The sequence below is a fragment of the Dicentrarchus labrax genome, unplaced genomic scaffold (assembly GCF_905237075.1).
Source record: "Dicentrarchus labrax unplaced genomic scaffold, dlabrax2021, whole genome shotgun sequence".
NCBI classification, from domain to species: Eukaryota; Metazoa; Chordata; class Actinopteri; family Moronidae; genus Dicentrarchus; species Dicentrarchus labrax.
The window spans coordinates 11,801,718-11,821,991 of record NW_026136702.1 but is presented as its reverse complement, the minus strand read 5'-3'; the positions used below and the strand labels follow the sequence as shown (position 1 = coordinate 11,821,991).

Genomic DNA, 20,274 nt, shown 5'->3' with positions numbered 1-20,274 from the left:
GCTCAGAGGTGGGCTAAGTAAAAGGAGAATCTCCTTGCTGGGGTTACTGAGGACGTATTGAGTTTGTTTATTTAAACCATATGAAGAATCAGTGAACTTGCTCCATCTGCTGGAGAATCATGTTATGGCAAGTCAAAGAAACGGCCTGAACGGTGCATCCTCACTCTGTTCTCTGTAAAAAACAATAAATGTTTATTTATTCGTTGCAACTGGTGATTTTCTCCCAAAATGCAGCAGTGTGCTACAGAGTGACACCACTCTGAGTCTGGTAAAAAGGTACTGTAAGTGGTCCCACCACTGCTGATCTCTGTTGCCCCAACAGTGACATCAGCCCTCTGTCCATTGGCTGCTGACTGTCAGGCCATCCTCCTCACAGCATGTAACACCTCAGTGTGGTCACGCTGCCAGTCACATCTCAGACTCTCCACTGTGGTCAGATGCTTTTAGCTTGGCACATGCAAATTTGTGCAACAGTAGACTTGTTGACTAAGATTATGTTGCTGCTACTGGCTGCTTTTTAGACAATCTGATATTATAGCTTAGGAGACTGAAATAATTTACATAAATGATGAATTTTAAGTTTGTATTTACTTCCCATTGTGTGCAGTTACACTCAAATTCCATATGCTAAATGTGTGCAAAGGCTTCTTCACATTTAGAGCACATGCTTACTAAAGATAGCTAATTATGGACGTTTTGAGAAATGACTTGTCACATTGATATATATGAGTGGCCAGCTTTTGGTGATGCTTTCAGTGAATAAATCATGTATTAAAAATGCTAAAACAACAGGATGGATCCTGCTTTTGTCTCATTTTTACTTGTCATTCCTCTTTAAATCTTAATCCAAAAACATCCCTTAGAAGTCCCTCTCCCCCCCACCCCACCCCACCCCGCCTTCAAATCACTTTTTTCTCTAATTTGCACACAAGAAGATTGCTAAAGGGATGCCTGTGCCAAAGGAAAGGGTCCTAAGGGTCAGACGGGGTTATTGGGGAATAACCCTTCATCCAGCGTTAGGTAGGGACCGTCTGGATTAGTGATGCAAATGTCCCACATCTGATCAATGGCCTGCTTTACTCTGTCCCAATCCAACTTTTTTTTTCTGGTGGAAAGACTTCTCAATCTCATGGTGAGTTTTAGATTATTAAAACATTGCAGGTAAAATGTAGAGATGAAAACCTTTAATAATTCCAGAAAAACACTTATTCCCTGCAGATTATAACTATTAGCCTACCACTCATTCAAATTTATTATAACCGCCTAGTATCAGCGATATTTGGAAATCATACATTGTATGAAATAGAAAACTATATATCTTTTTATTTGTAGGTGTCCGAAATAAGAAATATAGCCTATATATATAATCGCATCGAGTCCGGTGACTTTAAACTAAAAATGGAAATGATATCCCTAATGATGATACTACGAAACACTTCCACCTGCAGTTGATCCCTTTGTGGGAATAACTGTCGCAGATTTTGTGGATGTAACGAGGCAGTTTGACCCCATTTGAAATGAAATGGTCAAATGGCACTTTTTAGGCTATGATTGCCTGCCGTGTGAGTAACGCTCCTTGTGGTTTATGGTGATAAACACTGATTCAATCACACCTTTGTGAAACCATGAATTACTTCCTCGAGAACAAACAGTTTGGAACTATTTTTTGTGGTCTTATCAAACTGACTATTCGTCATCCAGAGGACTATCTCCCACTAATCCCCGACAATCAGCTGCGCGTTAGATAACTTAAATAAACTTTTTTTTCTGAGCAGAAACTCAAGGGATCAGTGTTGCACTTTTCCTATAGGATTAAGCAGATCTTCCTTTGCTCTTGAATAGAGGCAGGGAACCTACCGTTGCCCGGCCCTGAAGGCCCAGGGTGCCCTTTTGATCATTTCAGTCTCTCCTTGGTGCAATACTTCTGATTGGCCAAGAGACTAAGAAGGGGGAAAATCTTTAATTAAGCAGATAATCTCTTGTTGGGACAAGAGCAGCTCCATTTCAGAGCCCCCTCCTTGAATCTTGGAAGCCCTGGTGAAGTTTCATGTGCTGGTAGCTCAGTTTCCTCTCCATCGTTTGACTGTCTGCAGGCTTTGGACAGGCTCAGTCATCCCTCTCACCTGTCAGGATGTTCATGCATTTGGAGGTTTTCTATTATATTTTCATTCTCCTGGCTCACATGAGGTCGTACTGCTGCTGGTAAGTTTGATTTATTGTGAAATGTATATGTATAAATAGCAAACGCATGTATTTTTGTCAGTATACATTTTATTTTATTATTTTGCTTCAATTTGTGTTTTTTTCTCTCATTAAAGATTAGAGTATTATTCAAAAGGTATAACATGACCAATGCAACCACTTAATGGAATGATTTGCCAATTGGAAATAAGGAAATTACTTAAATTAGGGATTTAGTAGTTCCCATAAAAGGTAACTGGATTAGTTTAATTAATTTCACCAGTACCATATTTTAATAAAACACTCTTGATAAAGAGGTTATTACGTTTTAACTAATTGCTTTATCAATGGTGAATAAATAATTTACTAATGCTTTATAGATTCTTTGTAAGCCACTAGTAAGAAAAACTATAGAGTTCCCAGTCTGTGAAAACTCCCTTAGGTTATGCCATTTGACCTTTTATTTCCGAAAAAAGGCCTGCAGACAATCAGGACCAAACTCCATTTATCAACAACTAATATAATGCTTAAATGGTTAAAACCAGTTATTATGACGTATAAACATTAACATAAATAACAGAAAGCGAGAAACCCATGAGCATTTATAAATGGATTACCAACATTTATAACTGCATTATTTACAAATAGAAAGTAGAAACACCTGCCAGTGGGATTTTTCACAACCTGGCAACCAAACATTTAAGTTATCACAAGTTAAAAACATAGCCGCCCTAAGTTTTAACATTTCTACAAACTTTTGGACAAATTCAGCAGTGTTTTCACTGAGGTTTGGATGCCTGCTGGTGTCACGGTTTAACATGTTACAATGCGCACTAATGAGAGATGTTAGCAGAGGAATTTGTGAAGGACACTGAGCTTCCCTGAGTGAATAAGCTGTCTCCTTTTCCAGGTCAGTGAATAATTTCTTGATGACTGGACCCAAGGTAAGCCAACTTTCTTTTGATCTCTTCCCCTTTTCCCAAAAGAGAGAGAGAGAAAAAACATGCTTTCTGTGCACACTTGTTGTCCTTGTGATGTCTTAACTCAAGTGTATTGACAAGATCTGCTACCTGTCTGTATGCAACAATGCCACTAATGATATATCATTGATATTCTTGGCCCTTTGTGATTATTTTCCCCCCTACGTACACTTGACCTTATTCAGAGGCTCTGTGTATGTGTGGGTTGAATGTTTTAAGGGGTGAGGGCAGGCATTGCTTTAGTGGGTGGTCATCATTAGTGAGCCAGACCCCTGTGAAAGAGGTGGTACTCCATCTCCCCAAAGGCCACTTGAGACATATTAGTTATATTATCGTTCACACCGTCTGAGCAAGCAGCAGAGAGGCAGCGTATTTTATCATTTTCGCTGAAGCTGCTGGAGTTTAATCAATAAAGTAATGTTTGAATGCAGTTCACATTGTTTTTCTCATGAAATTGACAATAAGAATAATCTCAGTCTCCGAAACATTAAACACTTGTTGATATAGGTTGTCCACATTGTGATTCTTGAGGAGGCAAGACACATTTTAAAACTTCTGTAGTATTTCAGTAGTAGGGAAATATAAATGTAAACAAGGCTGAGACTGGTTCACATAACCTAGTTCCTAGTTTTCTTCTACATATAACGTTCGTTATATGTATTATCTGTGACTACTGAGTGAGTCAGTGGTTACTTCTGGCATCTGTCGGAAGTCTGTGTTCAGGGCTTAGGCTTGTGTAATTTATTTTTAAAAATTGCATTTATGTATCACTAACTGGGTTGAATTTATGAGGTAGGATGCAACCTTTTTTTGCATCAGGTAAATCTTCCCTAAAGATGATCTGGGTATCAAATCATGCCAAATGATTCTCTCAGCGTCTCAAATCATGTTGTTATTGTTGCGAGATGTGGCGTGTCTGTGCATTATTTTATGGGTTTAATATATCCACTGTCTCTGCTGCTGCTGCAGGCATACCTGATCTACTCCAGCAGTGTGGCAGCTGGAGCTCAGAGTGGCATAGAGGAGTGCAAATACCAGTTTGCATGGGACCGCTGGAACTGCCCCGAAAGAGCCCTGCAGCTGTCCACACACAGCAGCCTGCGCAGCGGTAAGTCCAGACTCCTCAAGGACGAGTTGGCCTTAACACCAGCGCCAACATCTCTACGCTGCAGGGATAGGCTGAAAGAAATCTCACTTCTGAATGGGAAACAGGGCTAATAGATGTTTAAAAAGTGTTTTATAACTGTATTTGTTTCAAGTTTCTGTGTCAGAGAGGAAAGGTTTTTCCCTTTGTGAAATCGAGATGTTGGCTTAGTCAAAACATTCATCATCCTTTTGGATGGTTACAGTGGGCATGATTGCAAAACAAACACCCTAATCCATTTCACAACATCCCCCAGGATCACTGCCTCTATTTGCAGCTTATGAAAGCAATATTGGGTACACTGACCCTCCTCTTTCACAACATCCCCCAGAATCACTGCCTCTATTAGCTGTGTATGAAACCAACATACCCAGATTCACAAGTTAAATAGTCAAATATGTTAGTAAATATAAAATAAGCTTTATGTAGGCACAGTTTAGAAGTGCCGATATCGTAATGATGGGTTTTATAGTGCTGAACAGAATATGGGAAATTGACTAATTTCCCATATTCATTTTATATATTAAAAGTAACATTGAATGTGTAATATGACAGGTAGAACTTTATGCAGGTAATTGAGATTGTAATATAATGTATAAAATACATAACATACAACATGATTAATGAGTCTTTCCGTTTACAGCAAATCGAGAGACAGCATTCGTTCATGCCATCAGCTCGGCTGGAGTCATGTACACTTTAACCAGGAACTGTAGTCTCGGAGACTTTGACAACTGCGGCTGTGATGACAGCAGGAACGGACAGCGAGGTCAGAGAAACACACAGATCTGTACATAAATAACCACAGCAGAAGAGGTTAAGATGTGACAGGATGAATTGAATTCTTTTTTCATTCTCCTAGGTGGACACGGTTGGCTCTGGGGCGGCTGCAGTGACAATGTTGGCTTTGGCGAAGCCATCTCCAAACAGTTTGTGGATGCCTTGGAGACTGGTCAGGATGCACGGGCAGCCATGAACCTCCATAATAACGAGGCTGGACGCAAGGTACAGTAGGTGCTCTTAATTCACTCCATCCACTTGGCAATGAGAGATGAGCCCTTAGTAAAAGATAAAGTACAATTATACCTCCATTTGAGCCATACAGTATTTAAACTTGGTGGTGGCTTGGTTGAAATTTTGGAAATCTCTTGTAGCCCTCCAACTGATTGCACAGTGTAAAGCACCTTTTGAATAATTTTTTCCCTGCTCAGAATTACTCTGAGTGTGCCACCCAAGCATCCCTTTCACGTCGGCTATAAGTGAGGTGCCACTCGTCCCCAATAATAACAGTGTGTTCGGTGTACCAGAAGGGCCTATTTACCAGTGCTGAATGCCCCTTATGACAATACCTCAACTCAAGAATCTCAGGATCACTGGTGCAGGCTTAATTAGAGATCCTGGGGAGCCAGACATTGCAGAGCATTCTGTATTATGCTGCTTTTTAAAATAAGTGTTTAGTTTTATTCTTGCAATAAGGATCCCACATTTATGTTGGTCTTTGTTTGGCCCTGAGGGACCTGAGGGAGTCTGAGGGGACCACAGGCGTGCAGCTGAAGTGCTCTTTGTTTACTGTGCCTTTGCTCCCCCCTGTTGGGCCCTAGGATCCCCATGGCACCTGGAGCATCATTGTAACAGAAAAAAATGGGGATAGAAAGAGAGAAAAACTCCTTTTTCATTTCTTCACTCAATGGGACTCTCCATTGGGTCTTCTCACACTAGAAAACATGTTGATAATGAACATGCAAAATAAATACTCCTATTTCTTCTGGGGGGACAATAGGGCTCAATGTGAAACTTTGATTCAGCCTCACCTCAACAGAAAGTTCATCCCCTCCTAACGAAAAGAAAACGTCCCTTTTCAACTGACAGCTGTTTTGTGTCGGGTAAAGTCAGGAAACACTGAGGACGACAAAGAAACTCAGCAATGGACCTTGAAGCTATCATTTCTCCCTTTCAGTGTATTCATCCCTTTTTTTACTCAACTGGAAAACTTTGAGAATACAATCAGTTAATTTGACAACACATCAATCAACTGACAATGGATATCCTGTCTTTTAAACACACACACACACACACACACACACACACACATACTTACATAGACGCACGTTTATGTGTGTGTGCATATGCATACTCACAATCACATAATCAATTTATCTGTTTTGATACTGTTTTTCATATGAAACTGATGTTCTTCAATGCAGTAAACTATAAAACATTTTAATATAGTGAATCTTCCCTCTATCTGTCCTTTCTGTGTCTCCAGGCTGTGAAGGGGACCATGCAGAGGACATGTAAGTGCCACGGGGTGTCAGGAAGCTGCACCACTCAGACCTGCTGGCTGCAGCTGCCAGAGTTCAGGGAGGTGGGGAACTACCTGAAGGAGAAGTATCACAGAGCTCTGAAGGTAGATCTCCTCCGTGGAGCCGGGAACAGTGCGGCCAGCCGGGGGGCCATCGCTGAGACATTCAGCTCCATTTCACGCAAGGAACTGGTCCACCTCGAAGACTCCCCCGATTACTGCTTGGAAAACCGCACTCTGGGCTTGCCAGGCACAGAGGGCCGCGAGTGCCTCAAGAAGGGCAAGAGCTTGAGCAAATGGGAGAAGCGGAGCTGCAAGAGGCTGTGTGGAGAGTGCGGGCTGGCTGTGGAGGAGCGCAAAGCTGAGATGGTGTCGAGCTGTAATTGTAAATTCCACTGGTGCTGCGCGGTGAAGTGCGAGCAGTGCAGAAAGACAGTGACCAAGTACTTTTGTGTAAAGAAAGGAGGTCAGAGGGGACGGAACGAGAGCGCCAGTACCCGCCGGAAGAACCTCAGACTGAAGAAGAAGCACTGAGCATCTTCCTTACTTCTCCCCTGCTGTCATCATATTCCTACCACTGCAGCTCCTGTCAACACCCAAACTCTGTACATGTTCATATAGTGTGTGTTTGGACAAAAAAGAAAACAATTTCAGAACATCTTTATTGTTAATTTTGTATTAAAAGTTAAAGACAGTGGGAAATGCATAAAGCCACATGATAGAGAAGATGAGAAGGGGAGGTTTTACAACTTTGTGGAGTTTTTGGTACAAATATATTTAAGATATATTTTTATACTTTTTTCAACATTTTGAAAAGTCACTGGGCATTTCAACAGTATTTCTCTGACTTCAAAATTCTCCACAATGTGATTTATTTATTTCAAATATACACAAAAACTTTGGGGAAAAATTAACCAATTATTAGTTTCTGAGTAATGGATGACCTGACTATTCAGCAATGACAGAATTAGCTTTTAAAATCACAATTTTCAAGAAACCCTTCAGGTTGTATTACCATAAATGCATAATACCAGCCTAGCAGTAACATTTCTATATTTCAACTATCACTGCCAAGGTTTGAATTTATTTAGACATATTGTGACATTTTGGGGGACAGTCTGCTCCCGTCATCTGGCTCGCCCTGACCTTTGCTGCCCTCTTGATGTATTTAATTGTATATAAAATGAAGCACTTTGTACTGTACATTGTTAATTTATTGCACAGCATTTCCTAGTTTTGCTTTATTGTTAGTTGCCTTTGTGGTTTGTTTTCTATTAAAATGTAATTAAAGAATAATAAATTCTTCAATCTTATATATCATTCAGCCTGAAGAAAGTGTTCATCCTTCTTTAACATACTCTTTGACACAGTAATATTTGAAGCTTTGCCGTAAACACAACCTCGCTCTTCACATTGTTCACATTGGGGTTAGGATACTCTGGTGCAAACCCAACAAGAACAGAAAACTTTCCAGCGTACTCTTCGTTCCATCACGCCTTTCTCAATTTCGCCTCAACAAATACCTCCCGTTCTCTCCCTCATCATGGTAATCCTCAAAGAGCCCCCTAACTCCCAAGCGCTTGGACGTTTCTTTACTGTTTAATACTAGTTTAATTAACTTTGTCCAGACAGAGTAGGGCCGTGGGGGTGGAGGGCATGAGGCAAGTTGCCCTTAAAAATCATCCCGCCTCTAATTTTGTATGCTAATCTCCTTTTTCACGCCGCACCTCCTTAGGAGTGGGGGGAAAGAAATGTTGGGAAAACTTTGGGTTGCCTGTGCAGGGCTTCCTGCGGCTGTTTTATTTCTGGGCCCACCTATTTGGATCCTTTCACTCCTCTAGGGCCTTCCTTTGCTCGATTTAACAATGAATGCAGAGCTAATCAGCTCTCTCGGAAATGCACCACTGTCGAGGAAGGTAATCCCTTCTTCTCTACTCTCAATGGGCTGTCGCCTTCTAAAGGACTTTGGGAAAAGGCTTTGCACAGATTCACACTGTTCTCTCAAAAGAAGTTAGTTCAAGTATTGTGCCCAAACAAGTGGGTTTTATAAACACATGCTTGCCAGGATACTCACCCCACCTGCAAGTAAGAAGTGCCAGGCCCAGGCAGACTAGCACATGGCAGCCGAAGCCGAAACCCTTCAGACGAGATGGGACATGAAAGAGGAGATTAGAGGTCCCATTGAGAAGGGGGCGTTCATTTCTGCACCTTCCCCCTTTTACTCAATAAAGTGTCAAGGAAACACCTTGTTGACATCTTATTTACCAAATAATGATCATAATCAAAACTCCTCCCTCCTCTGCTGACCCCCGTGGGCTGGCTGGATTGCTCTGCCTGGCATGCAGAAAAAACCCTCTTACCAACAAAAGGCCCGGCATACCAAGCTTTTGCCCTGCGGCTCTGTGGAAGTTCTTCAATTTACTGTGACAGGGAGTACAACAGAGGCATGTCAAAATGTTCATTCACATATTTTAAATGCAATGCAAAATTATAATTAGGACATACATTTTGGATTTAATTTAACAAAGCCACTTTAAACTTGGTATACAGAATGCATCGACTCTTGCTGGAGTTTTTCTTTGGCTAATTATATGAGTCATGAACTGGCTCACTCTCAGCGGAAAAGTTCCCACTTATACTCACATGTAAAAAAAATAATCTCACAAAGGAAAGCCTGCTGACGCAACAGTCACCTAATGTCTGGGAAAGCTGTACAGAAAAACACGTTTGTCTGTTTTAAAGTTCAGCACTTTGACACACCTGTGACACTGTTCCGTTATGCAATCAAGATCAGTTGTGCATCAGCAGCAAAGATGAAAGAGAGGGCATTGCTCTAGAAGCCAGTGTATGAAGATAATACTATGCTTAACCTGGAGACCTAACCTTCAGGCGCTGGGCTCCAGGATAAGAGGAAAAGAGAGTTAATTAATGCTTTCTTTGCACAGAATTACCACTGTTACACTTAACCTTTGCCCCGCTGTACTATACCTTTCCTTTTCTTTGATCAAAGGTGTCTTATCATGTTCATAACATTATAGACTACTAAAAGTTGGTCCACAGTTTAAGGCAAAAAATGATAGAATACAGAAAGGCAGATGCACCGGATGAAACATGCATTGTAACAGTGTGTGAAACAGCACATAATGCTGATTGTGACTCAGATTACACACTTCCCCCTCACCCAGAGAGTGACACAACCTCCGACCGAGGGGTCTGAACTTCCGTCTATAGGGCTGGCCCTGCCACGTTCAATTTACCATAACACATGAGTTTGAGGTGGCGGTGAGAGAGGCGACACAACTGAGAAAGAGTGGGGTTTTAGGCACATACTTTCTCACAGAGGATGAATAATCAATTTTAATTTAACAGATTATTTCCAGAAAATTGCAAATGTTTTTAACTACACAGTACTGGCGGCATTAAAAGACAGTTGTTATAAACTGCTGGAGTTTTTGTTAGGATTCCAATGGAGTGTTTTTTTGTTTACATTAATACATTTGCAGCCCTGTATCTCTGACATATAAATTATATAGAGAGAAAAGAAAAAACTACACAGAGGGGGCTGATTTCTCTCAGGTAGCGAATGATAATGCAATCAACGAAAGATGGGAAAACGACTTATAATGCTTCAGAGAATCCTTGACTAATAGGATTTATGGCTTAGGGGTTCTGGACCTACAACACCTAGAGGGGCGAGGGTCAGTATGAATGTGAGAGAAAGCCAACACAGATGAGTACAGATAAGTGGGACGTCCACCATGTGCGCCTAAAGTGGTTTAAACAAAACTCAGTGAAATCTGTATTTACGTCATGAAACTCATGAAACTGGATGTTTGCAGCAGTAATCAGATGCTCTCACTCATCAGGAAACAGTTTCATTGTAACCGTAGCTCCTCGAGAGAGAGAGAGCAGTCCATCTGCTTGGGAGAAGACAGCAGTGGTGTATGTGTTTGTTGCTATCAGCAGGATTGAGATACAAGCTTCTTGAGGCTCACCGGGGTGGTCAATCTTCTGGCAGTGGGTATCTGCAAAGAATGGGGAGAGAGGAGCATCAGAGGGATCAGCTCAGCTCAGCTCAGCTCACTGATCTGCACAGGAAACACCGAGCATGGGAACTCACCAGGGAGCCCAAACTAGTCTCGGCAGTGGAGATCCGCTGATAAAGCCTGATTCAAGAGAAAAAAAATACAAGATGTATCAAGTTTTACAAGAAAATCTGGAAATGCTCTTGCACTTTTGAGCTCAAATGATGCCTGTTTGTGACTTTAAAAAGCTGTTACAAAAAGGTTCAATGTTGAGTACCAATGATCAAAGTACTCGATCTAGTTTGGCAAGGTACAAGGTACAGTGTGGACTGCTATCTCATGAAGAACGATCGCCAACGGATCAATTCATGAATGCTGAGTCAATGATAACCATAGTTAAATATTGGCTCAGCATTTCAAAAGTGTTTGCTCAGTTTTTCATTCATATCTTTCATAGATGGGGGGACAACTACTGTGTTGTGTCCTGTATTACACTTCATCAATGTCATGACTCTGCTTAATTTTTCCTACTGTACAGTGAGTTGTTCAGCACTGTGGAATAAGTAGGCCGATTCAGATGCAGATTTTATACCACGCTACAAAAATACCAAAAGTAGGCTACATAATCAGCAATATGTGGGCTACGTAGTGTCAAAAGTGTTACTATTATATTGTTGTAGTCATCCTTTTATCACTATATCATTGTAACAAGTCATATGGAAGTTTTAAAAAGTCTAAAAATTAACATAGTTGGAAGATAGAGCTTATTCTGACTGCTTTACATACTTTTGGATATTTTAATCTATGGCAATGCGTCATATTTCACAAACTCATCATATATTTTGTAGCTTTGTAAAATCTTAGTAAAAGGTAACCCACATTTCCCTCTGAATGAAATGGAAATACTTCAACTATAAGTTCAAATAGGCCTACCTCACAACCTGACTTCATTGTATTACTGCAGTACTACAATGTAATATTTAATAGAGCTTCAAATGTATCTTTTTTTCCAGAAAAACTGCAAGAAAAGCAAGTACAACGTCCCCCTCTAGTGGTGCACTCAAATTATTACAACATGAGCATTTAGTCACCCCGTGCACCAGGTGTCGCTGTCCCATATTCCGGACACAACATTATCGAAATGTTCCCCTGATTTGAGTTTATGTCGTTTGTTTTCTGGCTGTCAACACAGTGTGTAAACACCTACACGGAACAGATCCGTGGAGAGCGGTTGTGTCTGCAGGTCCACGCAGATTATTAATTGAATAAGGGTGAATGGGAAAGATTATATGATATTCCCGCCGCTGACTCTGGGGCCTTGCAGGGTAAGAGTCGGGAAGAAGAAAGCCACTCTGGTTGTTTCATTGTAAGGAGGACGGAGTGCGAGATAAATCAGCGCTTGTCGACGACCATGGCAGCGGCGACCGTTGCGGAGGTTGACCCGGCGGAGAGCGAAGCCTGCGCCGGTTTCGCCGGCGTCCAGAACCGGGACTGGGATGAGTCTCAGCTCCGAAAATACTCCTTCCCAACCAAGCCCATACCCAGACTGTCTCACACGGACCCCAGAGCAGAAATACTAATAAACAATGAGGTAAACCGACTAAGTTAGCCTGCTGAAACTTTTAACACACTATCGGTTAAGGGATCCATGTTGGGGGGGGGGGTCAATTTGATATGCTTTAATGGCATGAGTGTTATAAACAAATATTACCATATTTAATATTCATGCATTTCATATTAAGAACCTCAGACGTAGAGCTGCACCACCAACCTTGTTTTAATAACAGTTTCACTCGGGAAGTGGTGGCTTGGAAACGACATTGGCTCAAAATATACACTTTGTTATTAGTATATTATCTTATTAATGTATAGCGAGGGACTGAGTGTGACAGTGAGCTGCATATCATTTTGTTTAGGTTTATTTTTTAGCCTTGAGCGAAAGATTTCATCCCAAATCCATGCAGGGAAATTCTGAACTGAAACAATTAGTGCAATTACTCATAAGTCGATTAACAGAAATATATTCTGCAGCTATGTTAATACTTTATTAATCATTAATCAATTCGTTGTGTTTCATGCAAACATGCCCCAGATTTCCCACTTCCAGCTAAACATTTGTAAGGATTTGGCCTTTTAAATCTGTCTAATTTGACAATAAATTACATCCCCAAATCAGCAACAATAGAATGACATTTTTCACATTTGATAATCTCTACATTAAGATACAAAGCTCAACGTTTTGTAAAAGTTTGCTTGCTATCAGTTGGCTTTTTGTGAAGTTTTGCACCTGCAGAGCCTTTTGAGATTCAAGTTCAAGGGTAATCCAATCAGTGATGTCACATGAGGTACTTGACATCTGGTTGGTGATGGTGGCTTGTGTTTTCATGGGGAACCTATTCATCTGAGTTATGCTCATTAATGTTAGTGATTCCTGACAGAATGGAAACATTCAGGGGTTAATTTAATTGTGTATCATCCAGATTAGATTCTGCAGTAGCAGAACTTGACCTTTCTCCTCTATATAGTCCTTATTAATGTAGACAGGAATAGAAATGTGTCATCTTCAATACTTCTTGACAAGGTTCCCCCTTTCCTCTCTGATATTGATGATTCTTTCACACACTAATATACAGTCACCAGCTATGAGCAATGGTTCACAAGAATAGTGAAACAACAATCTTGTCAAACTAACCCAAGAGCCACATATGAACTTTGTGACGTTCAAATGTGGCTCAGGTGAAGTGGAAAACATTTTTAAACAGTTTTCGAACATGCAGTCTTTTTTTTTTTTTTTTTTTTTTTTTTACCATGTTAAGGAAAAAGATATACCTTCCATGCAATTTAAAAATGTGACATGAAGTCATACTCTGAAGTAGTGTTGATTTTACTGAATTTCTTAACAGTGAGTTTCATATTTTGCACTAAAATGTCTACTGTGAGATTAGACATACCATTTTCAGGTTACAATGGGATAAGGTAATAAGTAAGAGGTCATATAATAACAATAGTTTATTATAATGTAGCATACAATTATTATTAATATTACTGAGCATCATAAAAGTGAAAGATAAAAACCAATGCATGCTATGTATCATTTATCCCCTTATTCAAACTATAGAAAACAGTCTAAAATTTAAATTTTCAACAGGAGCTGTTTGATGTTTGAAAATGAATGAATGAATGAATGCATCGCATTAATGGGCTTACCCTAAAGACAAGTTATACATTAGAAGTGACATCTTATTATTTTTTAAATCCTTTGTAGCTGTAATTTGGCGTTCGACGTTCTTATTATTCTAGAACTCCCCCCAACGACCAATCACAGACGCGCGCGTGCCAAAGTGTTATAGAAACAGCGTTGATATGTCCAAATATGGCTTGTTCACGCTGTCGCTGTGTTAGATCACGTTAACTGTAAAAGAAAACCCCCATTAAAAAAAAACAAAAAACCCCGAACCCTGGGGACACAGAATATGTCGCCAGATGTCCCCGTTTTTTAAAAAGCGCCACACAAAGCCGATTTTTACAATGAGCACGCGACGGGACTAGCATAAAAGACCGATATCTGAAGCACCAGAGCGTCGCATGCGGTCGGTTGTTTCTTTGCTGGCACCTGCCACACTAAAGTTATTAGTTGGGATTTTTCTAACATCATTTTAACTGCTCAGGACCGCAGAGTCACGCGTTCTCCGGCGAAAGTGAAAGCGAGAGCCGGTGCAATGAGAGACAGGCGACGGGAGCGCGCCCACCGGTCTACGTTCAGTTAGTCACGTAGCCCTCGTCCTCAAACTCAGTGTGTCCAATGCCACACACTGCACTATCAATGTGCTGTGTTTGTGTATGCTGGGATGTATGCATGTTCCCCTTTTTTTTGGTTTTGTTTTTTTGTTTAAAAGGTTATTCTAGACAGAAATACAAATGTCGGCAGTTTGGGGATTTTGTGACCCAATCAAGATGAAACACATGCAGCAACTGTAGATGTTTATGTAAAACCCTTTTTAGGGTTAAATTTTGCAGTCTTTTTTTTTTTTTGCCACTGTGTTTGACCTATTTTGTGAACCACAGGGAAAGCAATAGATATTCAAATAAAACTGCAGTTTTATGCAATTCCTGTAGTTTTAGAAAAACAACTTTAGTCATACAGTAAATGATTATAAAATACTGCAGTAACTTTTAAATGAGTAAGGACAAACAGTTCTAGCAGTCTTGCAGTCATTATTTATTGCATTATTCAACAGGGAACTTGCTTGTTTTTAGTTATACTGTTCTGAAATGTTATTTATCTGTTTTCAGGAACCAGTGGTTTTAACAGACACAAACCTTGTGTATCCAGCTCTCAAATGGGACATTGCATACCTACAGGAGAACATTGGACATGGAGACTTCTCTGTTTACATTGCAGAAAACCACAAATTCCTCTACTATGATGAGAAAAAAATGGCTAATTTTGAGAACTTTGTCCCCAAGTCACAACGAGTGGAAATGAAATTCTCTGAATTTGTGGATAAAATGCATATAACGGAGCAAATGGGAGGAGAGGAGAGGTAAGAGATATTTCTAAGGATATTTTAGTAAGGACAGGAATATGATGTAAGCTGTGTTTATATTAACCCTGCCAAGTCTGATGCTTGATCTAAACTAAATCCTCTCTTTGGAGCTCAAACAGGGAAGTAACCCAAGTGTCAGGAACAAGATGTGATTGTGCTGCAGGTGTGCTTGACACTGAAGGGGTATTTTCTCTCATGAAATGTAATGCAGCACAGGAAAGTGGAGCGAATGACTAAGCATTCACACAGATCAGGGTACAGAGCTATTACTGTGACCTGACTTGGCCTGTCTGCACATGCACAGATCACTTACAAAAGTGAACTCACTGTTTGACTCGGTGACTCTCCCAGTGTCTGTTATCTATTTGGATTTGCACTGTCTACTTCCTGTCATATTGTTCTTCATGGTTTTAAGAAGATGTAGTCTGCTGGAATACAAGGACCTTGTAAACAAGCTTATATCCTGCAGACACATTTATAGCACTTGTGAAAATTAGCTGCATTGCGACTTCTCCCAGTGTAGAGCAAAGTGTCTCATACATTTTGCGTCTTTTTCTCTCTCTTGCATTTCAAGGGTATATCTGCAGCAGACCCTGAATGACACAGTAGGGAAGAAGATTGTTCTTGACTTCCTTGGGTTCAACTGGAACTGGATCAACAAGCAGCAAGCCCAGAGAAACTGGGGACAGCTGACATCCAACCTGCTGCTCATAGGCATGGAGGGTAAGGGATCTAGCAGTAGTTATCCACTGCATAAGGAATGCAGTTTCAGTTTTCTGCTGTTCAGCGTAGGATAATATGGCTCCTCATTATTCTTTGTCCTCGGATTTTTTCACACATTTTCTATTAATCTTCTCGCACCATAGGCAATGTGACACCAGCACATTACGACGAGCAGCAGAACTTCTTTGCACAGATCAAAGGCCATAAGAGATGCATCCTCTTCCCTCCAGACCAGTTTGAGTGTCTCTATCCATACCCTGTGCATCACCCCTGTGACAGACAGAGCCAAGTAAGGCCTAAAACTTTGCATATTTGTGATTTAGTTCAGTTACCTTCATCTATAGTGACAAGGATAAATCCCCTCAAATACGTTATAGAACAATGTCTACACATTCAATAAGTTATGAAGATACTGTGGCAAAATTACTTGAAATAAGAACATGCATTTAGTAAAATGGTATATTATTCTAAAGTAAGACCAACAAATGTCAGAAAAGTAGGAATTGATTAAAAGCCCTTTACAGATGTATGAGGCACAGTATGTTTTGTAATGAATCCATATCTTTCATTTATAGGTTGATTTTGATAACCCTGATTATGAGAAGTTTCCCAATTTTAAAAATGTTGTTGGCTATGAGGCTGTTGTGGGCCCAGGAGATGTGCTCTACATCCCCATGTATTGGTAAGAAGTACTTCTGTATGGCTTTTCTATATAAATGATCTATACTAACATGACTTATGTGGAAAAATCAGCTCCACCACTAAGTCAGCTGATTATCTCTAGGGCATTGAGTTCCTTAGATGCACTGCTAGCTGATGTGTTTTCATGCTCTCTGCATTTCAGTATGATATTCTTTGATTTAACTGCTCAACGTGGTGTTAGAAAATTAATTATCAATACGTTGTTGCCTTATTGATTGGCCCAGAATTGGCAGACATTTGTGCTGTCAAAAGTAACAACTGTATAATGCAGTTGTAATTGTTTGTAATAAAGCTGACGTGTTGGAGTATGAATCCACAGTGAGTGTGGGACATCGGTGTTATTTTATAAACCACCTGTAGAAGTTATAGTATATAGAAATAGTCATAATAGTCACTGGTGTGTGTTGATTTAAAGTAGTTTACTAGGAGGGCTGCAAGTTGAGGAGCTCATAGTAAAAATGAGCACCTCCTTGCACAAGCTTTAAATTATAAAGCTAAACTTACATTGGTTTGGTGACAAAAATGTACAACTATGTTCTGTAGTTCAAAATGTCTGCCCCCAGTGATTACATTTCCTTGCCTTGACTTTTTTTTCTTTCTGATTTTCCCATGAATATGTCATCACTAAGAAAGTGTAAGACAACCGTGTGTTACCTGATTACTATACTGCCTCTTTCTCCCACAGTAGATGTCTGAGATAATCTATCCTCTGCTCATTACGCTCTTTGTCTTGCCAACTTTTTACTTCCACTTGCTTATACTGCATGTAGTTTCTAGAGCAATCTCGTACTTGCATTTAGGATGCTAACATGAAATAACAGGTAGTTTGGTTGCAAGAAGAAGTTTGGGAAGTTGCTCTTTCATACCCAAATTTGCAATTTTCTTCTTTCTTCAGGTGGCATCACATTGAATCACTGTTGAACGGTGGAGTGACGGTCACTGTAAACTTCTGGTACAAAGTACGCATATTTGAGTTATTACAACTATTACTTTAACATTTGTGTTACTGGCATGTTTCTTCATGATCACTCACCTATTTGACTCATTTGTTCAGGGTGCCCCCACACCCAAGAGGATCGAATATCCCCTACGAGCGCATCAGAAGGTGGCCATCATGAGAAATATTGAGAAGATGCTGGGAGAAGCACTTGGAGACCCACATGAAGTAAAACTTGCTTTTATATCCTCTGCACAATACCAACTCTTTCCTATAATCAGTGTACTGACAGCATAAGTCACACATGAATGTCACACTGACAGTTTCTAGAACATTAAATCAGATCCACATTTAGGTCACCTGTTACATGAAGTCCCTAGGGCATGCTGACCCTTCCAGCAACCCAATTACCACGAATATTTATGGCTTACCTGATTTAGTACAAAGAAATGATATATGTGGTCTGGGACAATGGTTAAAACAATGTAATATGTCTGATACTATATGAAGTAGCTGATTCTAACCATGAATCGTTTTTGTTTTTCTATAGGTTGGACCTTTACTGAAAACAATGATCAAGGGCAGATATGACCAGGATCTCAGTTAGAGCCCCACCCTCAAAACTGTTAACTAGACTGCTTTGGAAACTGTATGCGTGTGGAAGTGAGACTGCTGCGTGTGTGTAATGCGCATTCTGACTTTGGAGCTACGTATCACTGCATGGCAATAGGCAGCCATCTTGAAACCATTACCGCTTCAGTCGTCTCCCGAGTGCCATGGTCATCGCAGTACAACAATTACAGAAGACACATGTGACTTACTGATGGGAATTCGCCCTACTTGAAGAAGTATTTGAAGAGGAGGCCTAATTTGGCTCCAGTCTACATATATTTATGTGAATTAGTCTCAGCATTCTTATAATTTAAGCTAATGGGTATTTGGGTGCATTTGCTCAGCCAGTCAGTAGAAGTTGTCTAAGATTGGTACCTTTGGAACAACCTTAATATTATGACCACTAATGGATGAGTCAAGGGGAATTTATATAGAGTACACTTCAGTTAAAAAGATAGCACATTTCTTATATAGATGTAATAACACAGTTGTGGGTTGATTACTAAACGTAGAATGACCATACTGCATTTTCCATCTCTATCACAAAGACAGCTTTAAAACTGATTTGGTTCATACCACTAAAGATGACAGGTCTCGTAAGTGTTTTAAATTATTTATCCATGTAATCTGCATTGTTGATATGCCTGCCCACATGGTTTTGGGGAGTGTGCTGCAGGAATGTTCAGTTGCAAATAAGACAGCATAGACACAGTAATAAAACACAGTAGTACAGTGATTAAAAACGCTGATGAAATATGATCAAAAATATGTGTGGGTATGAAAAAAGGGGGGGATCATATATTTAGCTGAAGGAATATGTGACCGCTTGCAGCTAAATTATTTTAGCTGAGTGATTGCTTTGTGTTTTATTTATGCTCCAGCTTGTTTGATTTATATTTCAAAGACTTTATTGGATGTGCTATTCTGCGTACCAGTAATAGATGAGAGGGCACTGAAAATTGACCTTCTGCAATTTTAGCTGCAAATAGTTACATTTAGGAATTAAAAGAAAATACTGTAAGTTACTGTTTTGGGGAAGCTTCTCAAAGTAATTACAGATTATTTTTTCTAGGGAATATAATGGTTGAAACAGTTGATTTGTTTTAATATAGCATTTTATAAATAGACTGAACAAGCAGGACCATCTGCTGGGATGTAGTTTATATATCAGCCATTGCAGAGCAACATAACGTACCATCTAGTGGTCAAGTTTGCAGTTGCATGTTAAGCTTGAGGTGTCGTTTCCTAGTCAATGCATCATACTGCTACAGTACAAACATTCAAGGTGTTGTATTAAATGTAGCAGATCCAAGATAAACTTGCTGCAATGTGTATAAAAGTCTAATTCTGGTTGAAAACTTGCGCTAATGATTACTTTAGGTTTGCAATTCTCAGAAATGCACATATTTTTACTTACATGCAGCCATATTTTAAAAACCTTAGTGTTTAAAGTTTATAGTGCTCTCTCTGTCTGTAAAAATGTACATTAAAAAGGGGAGGATAATTTCATATATTGTGCTTTATGTGCCAAACCAATGTACAAACCAGTACATGGGTATCTCTGTAATCAGAAAGCTTTGTCTGTTTGTGAAATTGGATGAATCATGCGGTGAACTATAAAATAGCAATACCCAAGCACTTAATTCACGGTTCAACCTTTGAATTGCTGGGAATGTGCATATCTGTTTACAAATTGCACGGCGATGGAACAGGGCTACTTCCTCTAAAAGAATTTACCTGACGTAAGACTGATGTTTCATCTGTTTTGCTAGGTTAACCGTTTACTAAATGTGCCTTGCACAAACAATGGCATGGCACTAAATGTTGCAAGGACTTGATTTTTTTCATTTTATGGTCAAAATTAGTTTGTTTTCAGTCTGGCATTAAACAGCTTTAAAAGGTAGGACTGACAAGGGTTCATAGAGATAGAAAAATGTTTTTATTGATGGATGCCTGAGTTTTGTTTTGAACATCCAGCATGTGCTCGTTCCTCTGATTAAAGTTTGTTTGCAAAGTTCTACAATGCTGAATTCTGAATGACTTAAAGATGTGATGATGAAATAAATTATTTGGTGCTTTTGAATAAGTATCTTAAGTAACATGAGTGAATAATCCCAAGAA

The 20,274-nt window shown here is 39.8% G+C and overlaps 2 protein-coding genes and 1 long non-coding RNA gene across 3 annotated transcripts; 2 read left to right on the top strand and 1 right to left on the bottom strand.

Annotated features, from left to right (window-relative positions):
- The first annotated feature begins 1,771 nt into the window (after positions 1–1,771).
- Positions 1,772–7,836, top strand: wnt8b (wingless-type MMTV integration site family, member 8b). Its single transcript, XM_051427237.1, has 6 exons — positions 1,772–2,202; positions 3,092–3,125; positions 4,131–4,269; positions 4,949–5,074; positions 5,168–5,310; positions 6,572–7,836. Exons 1-6 carry the CDS (start codon positions 2,132–2,134, stop codon positions 7,139–7,141), a joined length of 1,083 nt encoding a protein of 360 aa, XP_051283197.1. The 5' UTR covers positions 1,772–2,131; the 3' UTR covers positions 7,142–7,836.
- On the bottom strand, positions 5,234–14,310 carry LOC127378486 (uncharacterized). The gene is made up of 5 exons (XR_007888057.1): positions 13,840–14,310; positions 10,728–10,773; positions 8,873–10,632; positions 8,682–8,745; positions 5,234–5,363 (listed from the first exon to the last, which is right to left on the bottom strand). It is a non-coding gene; the product is annotated as an uncharacterized LOC127378486 (long non-coding RNA).
- Positions 11,825–20,176, top strand: hif1an (hypoxia inducible factor 1 subunit alpha inhibitor). The gene is made up of 8 exons (XM_051427244.1): positions 11,825–12,223; positions 14,926–15,176; positions 15,754–15,902; positions 16,046–16,191; positions 16,478–16,584; positions 17,500–17,563; positions 17,659–17,769; positions 18,092–20,176. The coding sequence occupies exons 1-8, from the start codon at positions 12,044–12,046 to the stop codon at positions 18,146–18,148; spliced, it is 1,065 nt and encodes a 354-aa protein (XP_051283204.1). The 5' UTR covers positions 11,825–12,043; the 3' UTR covers positions 18,149–20,176.
- Positions 20,177–20,274: the final 98 nt, after the last annotated feature.

Coding starts and splice junctions, on each gene's coding strand:
- wnt8b (XM_051427237.1), top strand. CDS start 2,132: ATGTTCATGCATTTGGAGGTTTTCTATTATATTTTCATTCTCCTGGCT. Junction 2,203..3,091: donor ATGAGGTCGTACTGCTGCTG/GTAAGTTTGATT, acceptor CTCCTTTTCCAG/GTCAGTGAATAATTTCTTGA. Junction 5,311..6,571: donor ATAACGAGGCTGGACGCAAG/GTACAGTAGGTG, acceptor CTGTGTCTCCAG/GCTGTGAAGGGGACCATGCA.
- hif1an (XM_051427244.1), top strand. CDS start 12,044: ATGGCAGCGGCGACCGTTGCGGAGGTTGACCCGGCGGAGAGCGAAGCC. Junction 15,177..15,753: donor CAAATGGGAGGAGAGGAGAG/GTAAGAGATATT, acceptor TTGCATTTCAAG/GGTATATCTGCAGCAGACCC. Junction 17,770..18,091: donor CACTTGGAGACCCACATGAA/GTAAAACTTGCT, acceptor GTTTTTCTATAG/GTTGGACCTTTACTGAAAAC.